Raw genomic sequence first — 13,434 nt, forward strand, 5'->3', positions numbered from 1 at the left:
GAGGAGGAGAAAGTCAGCTGTGCTTCATGGGGCATGGGGCTGTGGTAATGCCTTGTCTCCATCCTCCTTCATATCTTTTTTAGAGAACTGACTTTGTTACAAGCACTGGGGTTGGATTAAAAGTGATTAAAAAGCCACAGGCGTAAGGGAAAAGGAGGACCTGTAGTAGTAATAATTAAATGTATAGACTATTTTCTTTTCTTCATATGCTATGAATAATAATATTTAAAAAACCTCATTTTACCTTTAAGTTTGCTTATGGTGAGATTCTTCCATTTAGAATAGAATGCCATCAATTACATTTCCTAATAAGAACTAATTTAAAATTACCCCTTCTCTTTCACTGAGGGGGAACCTTATTATGACAGCGGCGTAGGTCACTTTCAGTGTTGACTGACCAGTGGTTCCAGAGACTGAATAACTAGTAGCCAAACAATTTAAAGGCAGAACAACACTTTTATATTGGGTCTTACCATTCTGTCACCTTTAGTTATAATTCTAAAAAGAAATTAAGGCAACTAATAATTTGTTTGCTATATCTATGAGTTCAGAAAAAAATGCCTGGTCAACAAAATGCTTTTTTTTTTTTTTAATTGTTCTATTATACTTTATGTTTTTCAAAATACTTTGACAATAGTATATTTGGTTTAGTATTTTGGGTATAGTATAATCTGAGGAGTGTTGTGCTTATATAAAATCCAGATATACATCTATTACCTAACAACTTGTTACTTAAATATGCAATATCATATCCTACATGTGGGGATTTTCAGAGTTATAGATAGCATAATTCTCCCTGCTCCCACTCTTTTGAACCTGGGTATAGTTATTTTTTTAATTATATTTAGCCTTAATTTCTGTTTATGTAAAATATAGTTATAAATAGTCTGGCAATATAATACCAATTATCTTTGATATAATTCAATTATTTAAGTCAACATTTCTGGCTGTCCTATGACATTTAAAGAAAATTGGAGCTACCATTTTTTTGTTTTGGTCATTTTTAGAACAAGCTATTTTATTAACCTGCTAGCATATAATCTGGAATTTTTTGTAATAGCCTTATTTTTTTCTCATTTGCTTTATTGAAGTTTAATACTGATTTCTATAGAAATATATTGTAAATACCTCCTTTCTTAACATAAAGACAGTACTTATTTTGAGTTTGCCAAGTGGCTACTATGGGTCAAGATGCCACTATATATTCTTGGAGGCATCATTTTCCTGCACATTAGAAGTCTGAGACACTTATAGTAAGTGGACTTGCTCCTGGGTCAGCTTTAGAGTTTATTCTGCCCTCGGTAGAGGCTTCTGTTAGAAGAGTATATCCCTCATTTTTCTTTGTTTTCAAACTCCAGTAAAGCATAGCACTTTTAAAGGCTTAAAAATTTCATAGCATGTATTCAAATGATATTTATGTTAATAGTAAATATCTTAAGTTACATAGGGGATAATTTGAGGTGCAATTATTTTTATCACTACTTTAAATAGAGGACTTTTATCCTACTTTCTTCCAGAAACCAAGCAGTAAATATACATTTTTTAAAAGAAACTTTATTTTTTTAAAAGAAATCTTTACCCCCAATGTGGGATTTGCACTCATGACCTTGAGATCAAGACTTGCATGCTCTACCAACTGAGCCAGCCAGGTGCCCCAGTAAATACACATTTTTAAGGAAGTATGTATTAGTGAGAGTAGGCTTGTTTCAAAACTGTTTCTAGCCTGTGAGTTGTGTTTTCGTAAGCTTCCTCAAAAGACAGTGCCACATTGCATCATTCCATAAAATGCCATTTTCACTTCAGTTATTGTAATCCAGGAAGATAGATATTTTGTAGATGATTTCTGAACTTTTCCTTTCAAAGGACACTTACACATTAATATGTGGGTATCTCTGTAGTAGGGATGGATGATATTGACACACATGTTGCTTCATGTTTTAAGAGTAATTTTATCTCATGTTGTCATGAGGCTACGATTTATAATTCTTCTGCCTATTGTATTGAATTAATGGTAGGGGGTAGTGCCATGTTCCACTTGTGGATCTTTAAGGTTCATCTTTGGTAGCTTGGGTAGAATGTGGCTCTATTTTGACCCTTCAAGGCTTTCTGTTTTGGATTTTTAGGAGGGTGCAGCTGATGTGGTAGAGTCCATTTGTTTTCTACACAGGAAGCTTTATAAAATTTTATTCCTAAGTCCCCTATTTTAAGAAGCTCTTTTGCATATGAGAAGAATACTTTTGAAAGAAAACACTATTTTCCCAGAAATTAAAGCATCATATGTTGATCAAAGTGATTCTGAAGGTTTAAATTTTACATGTTAGAATGTTGTGTTATTGTTAATTGTATTCTTTTATGTATCCAGTAGGAAATCATGGTTTATCAATAAAAATTCCCATCTGTTTGTTATCAGTGTTCTTTTTGTTTATTTTAAATCATGTCTATAGCATATCTCCTTTACTTAAACCTACTTAACTATGAGAAATGGGATGTTGGAGAGTGGGTTTATTGTGTTACAGGAGTTTGACGTGAGTGAGGTGATGGGAACAGCCACCAACCTGCTTCACCTCCCTCCTGATGCTTTGCTGTCGGGCTGGAGTGGGGTCTGTGGAGAGGTAAGAGATATACGCCAATAAAAACCATGAAGTGAGAACTCACTCAGCTTGTGGAAGTTATATAGATATAGAATGCAGTTTGTGTACACAGGAAAATGGAGTCGTGGATTGTTGTGCAGCTTACTTGTTGTCTCTGCTGGGTACCTTTGATTCTGATATTGTCTCTGATTCTCACAATGGACCAGAGGTGGTGGTTGGCTTGGGGGTTGTTGGATTCTCTTTTCCTTTCTGCTTCTGCTTGGGTCATCATTTCTGCTAAGGTGATCTACAAATGGACCTTGAAGAAGTTTCAAGTAACAATTTATTTGAGGCCACTAATAATAAATCCAGATTAAGGAAATTCAGAGATGGGGTATTGTGCCCCTTGAACTAGTCATGCTGCACAGGCACATGAGGTGTCACCCCTAGACTTTTGCAGTGTCCCCACAAGGGCATTTCCCATGCCAGCAGAGAGCAGTGGGTGGATTCCCACAGCTTTCTCTAGGCCCTTTCCCTCCTCCCCCTCCTGCTTCTATCTCTGTTCTCCATCCTGAAGCTCCCACCTTCTTCACTTTTCCTCTTAGAGTGCTGCAAATACTAAGTCTTCTCTTCTGCCCTCAGTTTTCTCTTGGTCTCATGTAAGTGGTGGGCCAAAGCTTTCTCTTCTCTGCCTGTTCTGCCACTGGGTCATGTCCCTTGAGTGGAGGGGTGATGAAAACCCTTTGGACGATTCTCCACTCTGATTGGTAGTTGGCTTTTATTCTCGTCCATGTTATCCCAGTGATCTAAAAGGTCAGACAACTGCATGAATTCAGGATGAGGGAGACTTTAAGTGGCAGAATACACGAACAAGAGTTGGTGGTCAGGCAAAGTGTGAGTCAGTGACAAGAGAGCCAATGCCTCCAGTTGTTCAACAAGGGAGGTATTAGTTCTAGGGTAGCCTGCCTGTTTCAGGGTGTTGTGCCCAGTACTAATGTCACAGTTTAAGAAAGTAAGACCACTCGGAGTCCTAAAGTGGCCCTAATGGTGTCATGATGAAAGATCACAGGATGTGGCGATGCTCAGCTGGTGAAAGAAACAATGTGGTCTCAACACTTTCTTTAAATATCTGAAAGGCTGTCATCTGCAAGCTCACACTGCAGAATTGTTACAAGTGGGTAGATTTTGGTACACTATCAGGAGGAATTAAAGAGAACATCCTTATTCCAGAAGGTGGTGACCACATGGTCCCGACAGGGCTTTGGCAGAGGCTGACAATCACTAATGGCTGACACTTTTTAAAATGTACAGTAACTACTACTACTACTACTATTATTATTATTATTATTATTTTGCATCGAGTGTTTAAAATGGTAAGTTAAGAGGTTTTCTACTTTCACTGTTGTTATAGATTGAATTTTTGAAGTCCCAACCCTCAGTACCTCCAAATCTGACCTTATTTAGAAATAGTATTGTAGCAGATTTAATTAAGATGAGGTCACACTAGATTAGAGAGAGTTCCTATGCCAGGATGACTGGTGTCATTATAAGTTCCTATGCCAGGATGACTGGTCAAATGAAGACAGAGACGCACTGGGAGAATGCCATGTGACAACAACAAAGGCAGAGATTGGACTTATGCAGCTGCAAGCCAAGGAATGCCCAAGATTGCCAGCAAACCATTAAAAGCTAGAAAGAGGCAAAGAAGGATTTCAGGTGGGCATGGCTCTGCCAACACCTTGATTTCAGACTTCCAGTGTCCAGAACTGTGAGACAATAAATTTGTCTTGTTTTCAGCCACCCAGTTTGTGATACTTTGTTACAGCAGTCTTAGACTAATATGGCTGCCCAACTTTATGGAGACCTAGGGAGGTTAAGTGCCTTACATACATTCTACAGCTTTTCTTTTCCCCTCCACAACTTCTTAAGAACAAAACTGGGACTTCTGCCTGGTGAGTAGCAGGCACTAAATCAATATTGTGGGATGAATTAACCCACCACTTTACCTTGAGTTTGGATTCTACCATGTTGATGGCTTTTCCAGCTCCTGCTCCCTGTCCTGTGGGCTCAGTGCTGATGTTAAGCCCCCTTTATTTATACTCTGCTCTTGGCATTTCTCCCTCCATGCTTTCACTCACAGGTGGGAGGACTGGGATTGCCATTCATTCATTCTAGGCTAACTTACTATTTTCTTTATAAACCCTTTTAGCAGTGATGGCCAATAGATTTCCTTATGAATACCAGCTGCAATTGTTTGGAAATGACTGCCTGGAGGGATTCTACCAGGGATTTTGAGGCCACGTCTGAACCCCATGGGAAAAAGACCTAGAATCAGCTGTGAACGTCTACATGGAGGAGGCAGGGCCAGGTGGTGGCACGTGACCTGGAAATTTGCCATTCCTGATTTAGGGTCTGCATTGCACCATTTAACATTTATATTGTCCTGCACCATAAACTAATTCCTTTTATTGTTGTTGGCCTTGATTCACCTACTGCACTGTAAACCTTAGTTTACCCCTACCATAGACTCTCTATGTATATATGATATCTCTCTCATCTATCTCCATCACCATATTTATGATAAATGCTATCTGATGCACTCGGTGTGCTCTGTAGGGTCTGAACAGTAGATTTATAAACAACAACAACAACAACAACAACAACAACAACAAAATAATAATAGAATTATGCACTAAAGTTGCTGGCATTCCAAACTAGTGACAATGGACATTTTTTTTTCATAAAGACTTTCATTTTCCAGTTTTAGTAGTTTTTTTTTTCTCTGCAACTTACACATTTTGTTTTATTAGGAATTGGTCAACAGATATTAAAGAACAGGAGGAGTTATTTAGGCATATAAGATAATTTGGTAAATTACACAAGTAAAAGCTCATGGTTTGAAGGTTTTAATTTTTTGCTTTTATTTTAAGGAAACATACTGGAAAGGATTTTTCCTCTGTTCTTGGGAAATTTATTTATTTATTTATTTTTTCAATATATGAAATTTATTGTCAAATTGGTTTCCATACAACACCCAGTGCTCATCCCAAAAGGTGCCCTCCTCAATACCCATCACCCACCCTCCCCTCCCTCCCACCCCCCATCAACCCTCAGTTTGTTCTCAGTTTTTAAGAGTCTCTTTGTTCTTGGGAAATTTAAAACTAAAATTTTGTGGCATTTTCCCCAGTACCTTTGGAAAGTCCTATGCTCATTTCTAATATCACCTCCTTGCCTTAGTCTTTTCTCTGTTCCACATATCAGAAGTAATGAGAAGCAGGTTCTTTGAAGGGTAGGGATTATGCCTTACTTAGTTTTTTAATTTTCAGCATTTATACAGTTTGGCAAACAGTAGATACTCAATATAGTAGATACCAAAAAATTAACTTTTGGGGGGAATAAAGACAGTATTACTTATTTTTCAGGGCCATTTATTGCCTGATTTCCTCCAGAATCTCAGTGAATTTGTTTAGATACAAGTGTTCTGGTCACCAATTCTAACATGCGTGTCAGGGGTTTCTCCACACCATCCAGCAATTCTGGGACACTATCTGGGTGTCCAGAACTCAGTTCAGTTCTGACACTACCCAGAAATAGCATCAGATTCCACGTTAAGGGTTCAGCCCTACAAGACTGTCCCTACCCTTCAGATGACAGTAGCCAGTCTAAGCTTAGGCTGTTACCTGCGCTTCTGACAGGCTACAAATTGGAGGCTCCCATAGCTCCCTTCTTGGGTTTAATTAGGGAGGCTCACCACTCAGAAAATCTGTTTACTTACAAGATTACCAGTTTGTTATAAAAGGTTTATTATAGAAGTCTGCAAGAGCCAGATGGAAGAGATGCAGGGAACCAGTGTGAAGCTGTCACGCTCTCTGCAGGCGTGTCATTCTCCAGTACCTGCGTGTGTTCCCCAACCTGCAGGCTCTCACAACCTCCTTCTTTTGGGGGTTTTTGGAGGCTTTACTACATGGGCGTGATTGATTACATCATTGGCCATTGGAGATTGAACTCAATCTCCAGCCTCTCCCTGCCTCCCCCAATTCTCTAATCAGTGGTTGGTTCCACTGGCAACCAGGCTCCACGGCTAGGTGCACCAAAGGGCATTTCGTCAACCTAACAGAAGACACCTTTTTCACTCTCAACGCTTAAGAAATTCTAAGGGTCATTCAGATGGCCAAACATATATTTTTCTTATAAATGATGGTATCACAGCTACTAATTATAAGGAACAGTGTAATATCACACTCATACTTTATCTCTCATGGCACCTGATGCTACCTTTAACACTGTAGATAGTCAGAAATATTTAACTGAAAAATAGAATTTGAAGTACCTGCAAAATTAAGAACTTTTCCACATGAATAAATAAAATGTACAGGACAAGAGATAGAGGAAGTAAAGGGGGAAGAAGGTAGAAAGAAATGCAGGAGATGGAGAAATATGGAATGGTTCTAGGCATAAGCATTATGTGACTTAATATATTTCAGTTATGGGGATTTGGGGAATTTCGGCTGATTCCCAAACACTATAGATATTGAAGTCATGTGTTATAAGTGCTGAGTAAAAAGTTAACCTTAAGTCTGTAGGAGGAAGATGGTTTTAATTTTCTTAATTTTAACTAATTTCAATAATGAATATCATAGTTGATTACTGAATATACTTATGGAGTATTAAAATAAGATATATGAAAGAATAGTAACATGGCTCCTTGTTAGGAGAATTTTTAAAAATCTTGAGGCTTGCACATATTAAAAACTCTGTGTCCCTGTCAGCTATGACTATCTCTTCTCCTGTCACAGCCAAACTTCTTGATACAATTTTCTATATTTATTATCTACACTTTGTGATTTCATATCCATTCTTCAAACTGCTGAAACCTGGCCTTACTGTATGGAAGATAGTCTAAATAAACTGATGAACTCTCTTCTTCCTTTGCATCTAATGAACATTTTCCTTCCTTCTCTTCTTGACGTGTTAGTAGCATCTGACAATGTTGACCACTCTCCTTCCTGGATCTTCTTTTTCCTTCACTTGTTATGTCTACACACTCTCCTGGTTTTTCTCCCCTCTGTCAGATGCATTGTCCTAGTCTCCTTTCAATTCTCACTTCTTTTTGTATATTTTTAAAATTCAGACTTGAGGTTATTTTGGAAGTATTATCAGAAAGACTTTGATATAGATTGGATGTAGGGAGTGAGGAAAAGAGGAATTAAAAAAGTCTGGCCTTAACAACTAGGTGAGTGGGGGAGGGCTAGGGAAGGGAGGCATTTACTGAGATGAAAAAGAAAGACTAGAGAAAGAGAAAGCTTGCTTAAGTGTGTGTGTGTGTGTGTGTGTGTGTGTGTGTGTGTGTGTGTGTATCAAAGATTGTGTAGAGGCTGCTTTTACACAAACAGCCTTGAGCAATGGAATGTAGAAAGGGCCCACAGCGAGCACAGGCCCAACAGGTGACCCACCTCAGAGTATGCATAGGCCCTAACTGACCAACCTAACCCTAACTGGGTTACTTACAACTAGATGCAGTTACCAAAAAGGGGAAAATTCCATTCGGCACCCATACCTCTTTACCTTCCCTCTTTAAAAACAGCCCCCACTCACTGCCTCCTAGCAGACAGCCTGTCCTCTGCTGTCCTGCCCAGGCTCCCTTGCAGTGTATTCAGTAAACCTCTATCTCCTTTGTTCTGCCTCAGGTGAATTCTTTCACCGCTTGTGCCACTGTCTTCCCACATTTGGGGGCACACATCAGATCAGGAGAGACACCAAATTTAGACATCACAGATTCCATTTTGCATCATTATATCTCATTCCATTCCCAGTGAAGAGGAAGGACATGTAGTTATGACCATCCAGCTATCTGTTATTAAAAACAAGACAAACAGGCCCAAAATAGAGTTGCTTATGTTAACCCTTATGTCACCAAACCAGATTTAATTACAGTTTTGACTCTCCAAGCAATGGACTCTTAAGCTAGTCAGTCAGGAATTACCTGGTCAGCACTGGTTAGATAATCTGCATGATACACCCCCTCCGTCCCCTAAAGAAAAATAACCTTGCAATAACCAGCCTGCTTTTTTATCTAGTAGAATTTCTTTGTTCCCACTCCCTCTTGGCTATAAAAGTCTTATTTTGTATAACTCTTCTGAACTCCTTTCTCTCTGTTGGATTGGATGCTGCCCAATTCGAATTGATTTTTTGTGCACATAAACTGTTAAAAATTTAACATATGCCTCAATTTATCTTTTAACATTGCCAATGCAAAGAAAAATAATGCCACATTACCTAATTATTCCTATATAATAATCACTTCTGTTTTTTTGGGTTTTTTTTTTGTAGTCTAGAGGAATTTAGAAAAATCCAAAAGAATTCATATAGCAAACTCACTGGTATGAGCCATAGGATTTGGTTTTAAAAAACTTTTTATTTTGAGATAACTATAGACTCACAAGTTGTAAAATAGTACACAGAGGTCTTGTAAGTCCTTCATTCAGCTTCCCCAATGGGGACATCCTAACTACAGTGTACTACTGAAGTGAGACATCAATACAATGGTACAATTAGTTAGACTACAGACCTTACTTCATTTTCATAATCTTTTTCCATGCATTTATTTTCTTATATGTCTTTATGTAGAATTCTAGGGCATTTTATAGTGCTGTGGTCTGAATGTGTCTCCCCAAAATTCATATGTTGAAACCTAACCCTCAAGATGATGCTATTAGGAGGTGGGGCCTTTGGGAGGTGCTTAGGTCAGGAGGGCAGAGCCTTTATGAATGAGATCAGGGCCCATATCAGAGAGACTGGAGCGATCCCTTATTCTCTTCAGTTTTGTGAGGCTATAGAGGGAAAAATAGCTGTGTGTGAACCAGGAAGAACCAGGTGTCTTTACCAGATACCAAATCTGCTGCTGCCTTGATCTTGGACTTTCCAGCCTCTAGAACTGTGAAAAATAAATGTTTGCTGTTTATAAGCTACCCAATGTATGGTATTTTGTTACAGCAGCTTGAATGGGCTAAGATACATTCTTAGTCCTTACAAATGTGAATAACCACTATTACAATCAAAATATAGACCCATTTCATCACCACAAAGGAACTCTTTCCTATAGCTTTAATCTTATACCCTTCCTCTCTTTCCTTAATCCCTGGTAACCACTTATCTGTTCTCTGTCTCTTTAATTTGGAGAATGTTATATAAATGGAATCATATAGTATGTAACCTTTTGAGTTTTCCCTCCTGTTCAGCATAATGCCTTTAAGGTCATCCAAGTGGTTGCATATATCAACGTTCATTCCCTTTTACTGTTGAGTAGTATTTCAAAATTTGATTTTGAGAGTGTGTGAGAGTTCTAGGTATGGAACTATGGTATACATTGCCTTGCCAACCTGATGGAAAGTATTCAGGTGAACTCAAGTTGATACAGTAGGGAATAATAAGTGTGACAAAGGAAGAAGAATCACAAAGAAGGAAGTTTTTAGCCATGCTCAGGAGCAGACAGCTGGGAACAATGCCTATATCCCAACACCTCCCAATGTATTTTACAGCATGCCATCAGGTCTAATATGGAAAAGGTGTTTAATGGCAAAGCTTAGGAAATCACAAAAAGTATCAAAGTTGTAGGATTTGTCTTTAATAGGGTAATGCGTATTTTGAATTCTAAGAGAAGGATATGACATTCTCTGCTTTCCAAGCTTTCAGACAATCACATACATGTCTCAGAATACTTCTCTCTGAGAGTTTTTCAGGGAAAATATTTTGGGTAATGCTGTTGTGAATTAATATACACATTAAGTTCTAAAATTATCATGAAGTTTTATCACACAGTCCAATGTGTTTATGAAGTTGATTTTAAGGTTTATAATAGGTATAAAGTACAAAGTTACTTTAATGGTAGAAATGTAACAACCAAGTATTCCTAATGGCAAAAAAGTCAAACTCACAGATCCAGAGTTGTATGGTGGTTCCCAGGGGCTGGCGGTGGGGAAAATGGAGAGTTGTTGGTTAAAGGGCAGCCTTTCAGTTATGAGATGAATAAGTTCTGGGGACCTAATGTAAAGCATAGTGGCTATAGTTAATAATAATGTATTGTATACCTAAAATTTGGTACGAGAGTAGGTCTTAAGTGCTTACTCCACACCAAAAACCAAAAAAAAAACAAAAAAAGTTACTATGTGAGGTGATGGATGGATGTACTAATTAATTGTGGTAAAAATTTCACAGTCTCTCTCTCTCTATATCAAATCAAATCATCCTGTTGTACATCTTAAATATACATAATTTTTGTCTATGCTTCAGTGAGCTGGAAAAAAAATTACATAAAAATTACATAAAATATGCTACCACTAGGGGGCAGAAGAGGATTAGAACAAAGAAAACTCCCAACTTGTTTCATAATTTAAAAATTCCTGTAGTGAGGAGCACCTGGGTGGCTCGGTTGGTTAGGCATCTGCCTTAGGCTCAGGTCATGATCTTTACTGTCCGTGCAGAGCCCGCTTCAGATTCTCTGTCCCCCGCTCTCTCTGCACCTCCCTGGCTCATGCTCTCTCTCTCAAAAATAAATAAATAAATAAACTTAAAAAAAAATTCCTGTTGTGAACTAAAAATGAAATAGGATCAGAGAGTTTTTTCTCTTTTTTGTGCACAGATAATGAAGTTATTGAGATATTCTGCTTGCTCCTATTACCATATACTTTTTAGGATGCATTTTGTTGTTTGGCATATAATTTATGCATAATAATTTGTTATTTTTAGAGTAAAAAACATATCCAGAGTGGGAGCTGCCTTTTGGCTTTATGAAAGCAAATCCTGATTTTAAAAACCCAAGAGATCATTAACCTTTGGAAATTTGCGGAGAGATACTATTGCCATATTCTACTATAATTCTTCTAGCCTGTTTTGGTTAGGGGATAAGTTACAGCAAGTCAGGTTTGACCTAGTTTGTGCAATTTTAATCTCTTAGTAGAATCAAAGAGTCTCCATTAATCCTCTAACATATATTTATTACTATCTTTCTCTGCTGACTTCTGCTGTGTGCTCAAAGTGTTTTTTCTCCTCCTGGTGCTTCTCCTTTTGTAATCACAGCTGGAGAAGAACAAATATAACCGAGAAGAAAGCAAAATGGACTTGTTAGTAGAGGTTTGGTTGTCTGGTGAGCTTCTCAAGTCCTTCTTCACTTACAGCACCAGACTTTCCCACATGTTCTTTTTCATTGTGAACTACAAGCTTATCTGAATAAAGATGTTTCATGACAATCCAGGAAGCCCCTCTCATCTGAGAGAATTGTCTAGAAATTTTGTAATAGGAAAGAGCTTTATCGGGTTTGATACTACACTGAAGGGACCTCCCCTCCACAGGGCTCACCTGCTCTCTTCTTCCCTTCTCTAAAGTGACTGTTGTTTGTCATACAACTTTCTGGTGAGGAAGATCGCTGCGGGTCCTCAGACAGGAAGATGGAAAACAGGAGTGGGAGAGGGAATTCTTGCCTTTCCCTGGGTAGTGCACTCTTGGGTTTGGACGTGGGGGTATTTAGACATGCTTGAGGATGCTCTCAGATAGGAGGGGATTAAGATGGCCTCTGCCATACAGAGGAAGCCTAGGAGACAGGGAGGAGGCTAAAGTCGAGTGAATTATACTATGTAAATTGGATTATCTAATTGCCCATTCTCTTCCTGTTGACTTTTTAGATGTTAGTGATTTCTAAATATTTTGGCCTTATTTTAGCTGCACTGAAGCGAATTTAAAAAAGAGTTTAAACTGTAAGGTGAGAACCATGCCTCCCTGTGAAGCCAATGTGGAAGTGATAGCTTAAAAAATAGATGAGACATTGAAAGCAGGAATTTGAATGTCAGGATCACTAAGCCTAGTTCTCCCCCTCTATGAGAGTCCTGTGCGTTGCCACCTTGCAGGGTGATGGAGTGCCCTCAGACACCCAGAATAGGGCATGTGGAAAGGGGGCTGTGGGGATTTCTTCCCACACAAATGCTACAGAGAGCTGCCCTCTAAGCTTCTCCCTAGACAGATTTCTTTCAAATCCATTAATCACTAGGATGAGAAGACCAATAATTTAAGACCATAAATAATTTATCTATGTTTATTATCAACTCAGAATTGACTCCTTTACCCAACCATTTTCAGGTGAGTAAACCGAAAACTGGTTCTGAGAGGTTAAGTGGCATTCCTAATGTCATAGGGTTAAAGTCAGGGCAGGGGCTAAAATACAGGTTTCCTGAGTCCAAGTTGTTTAGACACTGCCCCTCATGGGGATGTTTCCACTTTTTTGGGCAGGTCATTCTCTGCAATCAGATAGAAGTTTCAGGGTACCAAGAGACAGAGAGCAGTCTCAAAAGGTTTCTAAATAATTCTTTATTTTCCACCCAAGACAGTGCTAAGCAATTTTAGATATTAATTGCATGGTCTTCTGCTTTGTGTTGAAAGTGGAATTCTTTCAAGGACTCTGGGATCTTGAGCTGTGTGGCTCATTGGTTGAAGGGACAGATGCAGATGTTTCTTCTAAGACCCCCGTAGCCAAACCCTGAGGGTGTGACAAGGTAAGTGCTTTAGAGGAGTTTGCATGCATGTGAGTGTGTATGACTGTGTGAGTGTGTATGTGTGTGTGTGTGTGAGAGAGAGTTTCCTTTTTTTATCTCCTTGGGAAAGAAAGAATGGGCCAGGGGACAAGGAGTCATTACTCTCTTCCTTCATTGAATACAATGAAGGGCAAAGTCCTTTCTATTGTTAATTAGACATGAAAGCAGTGATCCATCTCAATTCCAAGCAAAGGGGCATTGAGCCAGGGCATCCAGGTGTTCCATTTTCTCCTCCTCAGTGCACTTCATCTCATGGAAAAAGAACACCAAGGTGTTGATGACAA

General features: G+C 38.7%; 1 protein-coding gene across 1 annotated transcript in view; it reads left to right on the forward strand.

Moving 5' to 3' along the window:
- CD109 (CD109 molecule) overlaps window positions 1-13,102 on the forward strand; it is a 184,414-nt gene extending 171,312 nt beyond the window's left edge. The window contains exon 33 of the mRNA XM_042986667.1: window positions 12,999-13,102. Within this exon, the coding sequence (XP_042842601.1) occupies window positions 12,999-13,099 (101 nt within the window). The 3' untranslated portion in view covers window positions 13,100-13,102. The remainder of the gene's footprint in view (window positions 1-12,998) is intronic.
- The last annotated feature ends 332 nt before the right edge of the window (window positions 13,103-13,434 follow it).

Source organism: Panthera tigris, chromosome B2 (assembly GCF_018350195.1).
Source record: "Panthera tigris isolate Pti1 chromosome B2, P.tigris_Pti1_mat1.1, whole genome shotgun sequence".
Lineage (NCBI taxonomy): Eukaryota > Metazoa > Chordata > Mammalia > Carnivora > Felidae > Panthera > Panthera tigris.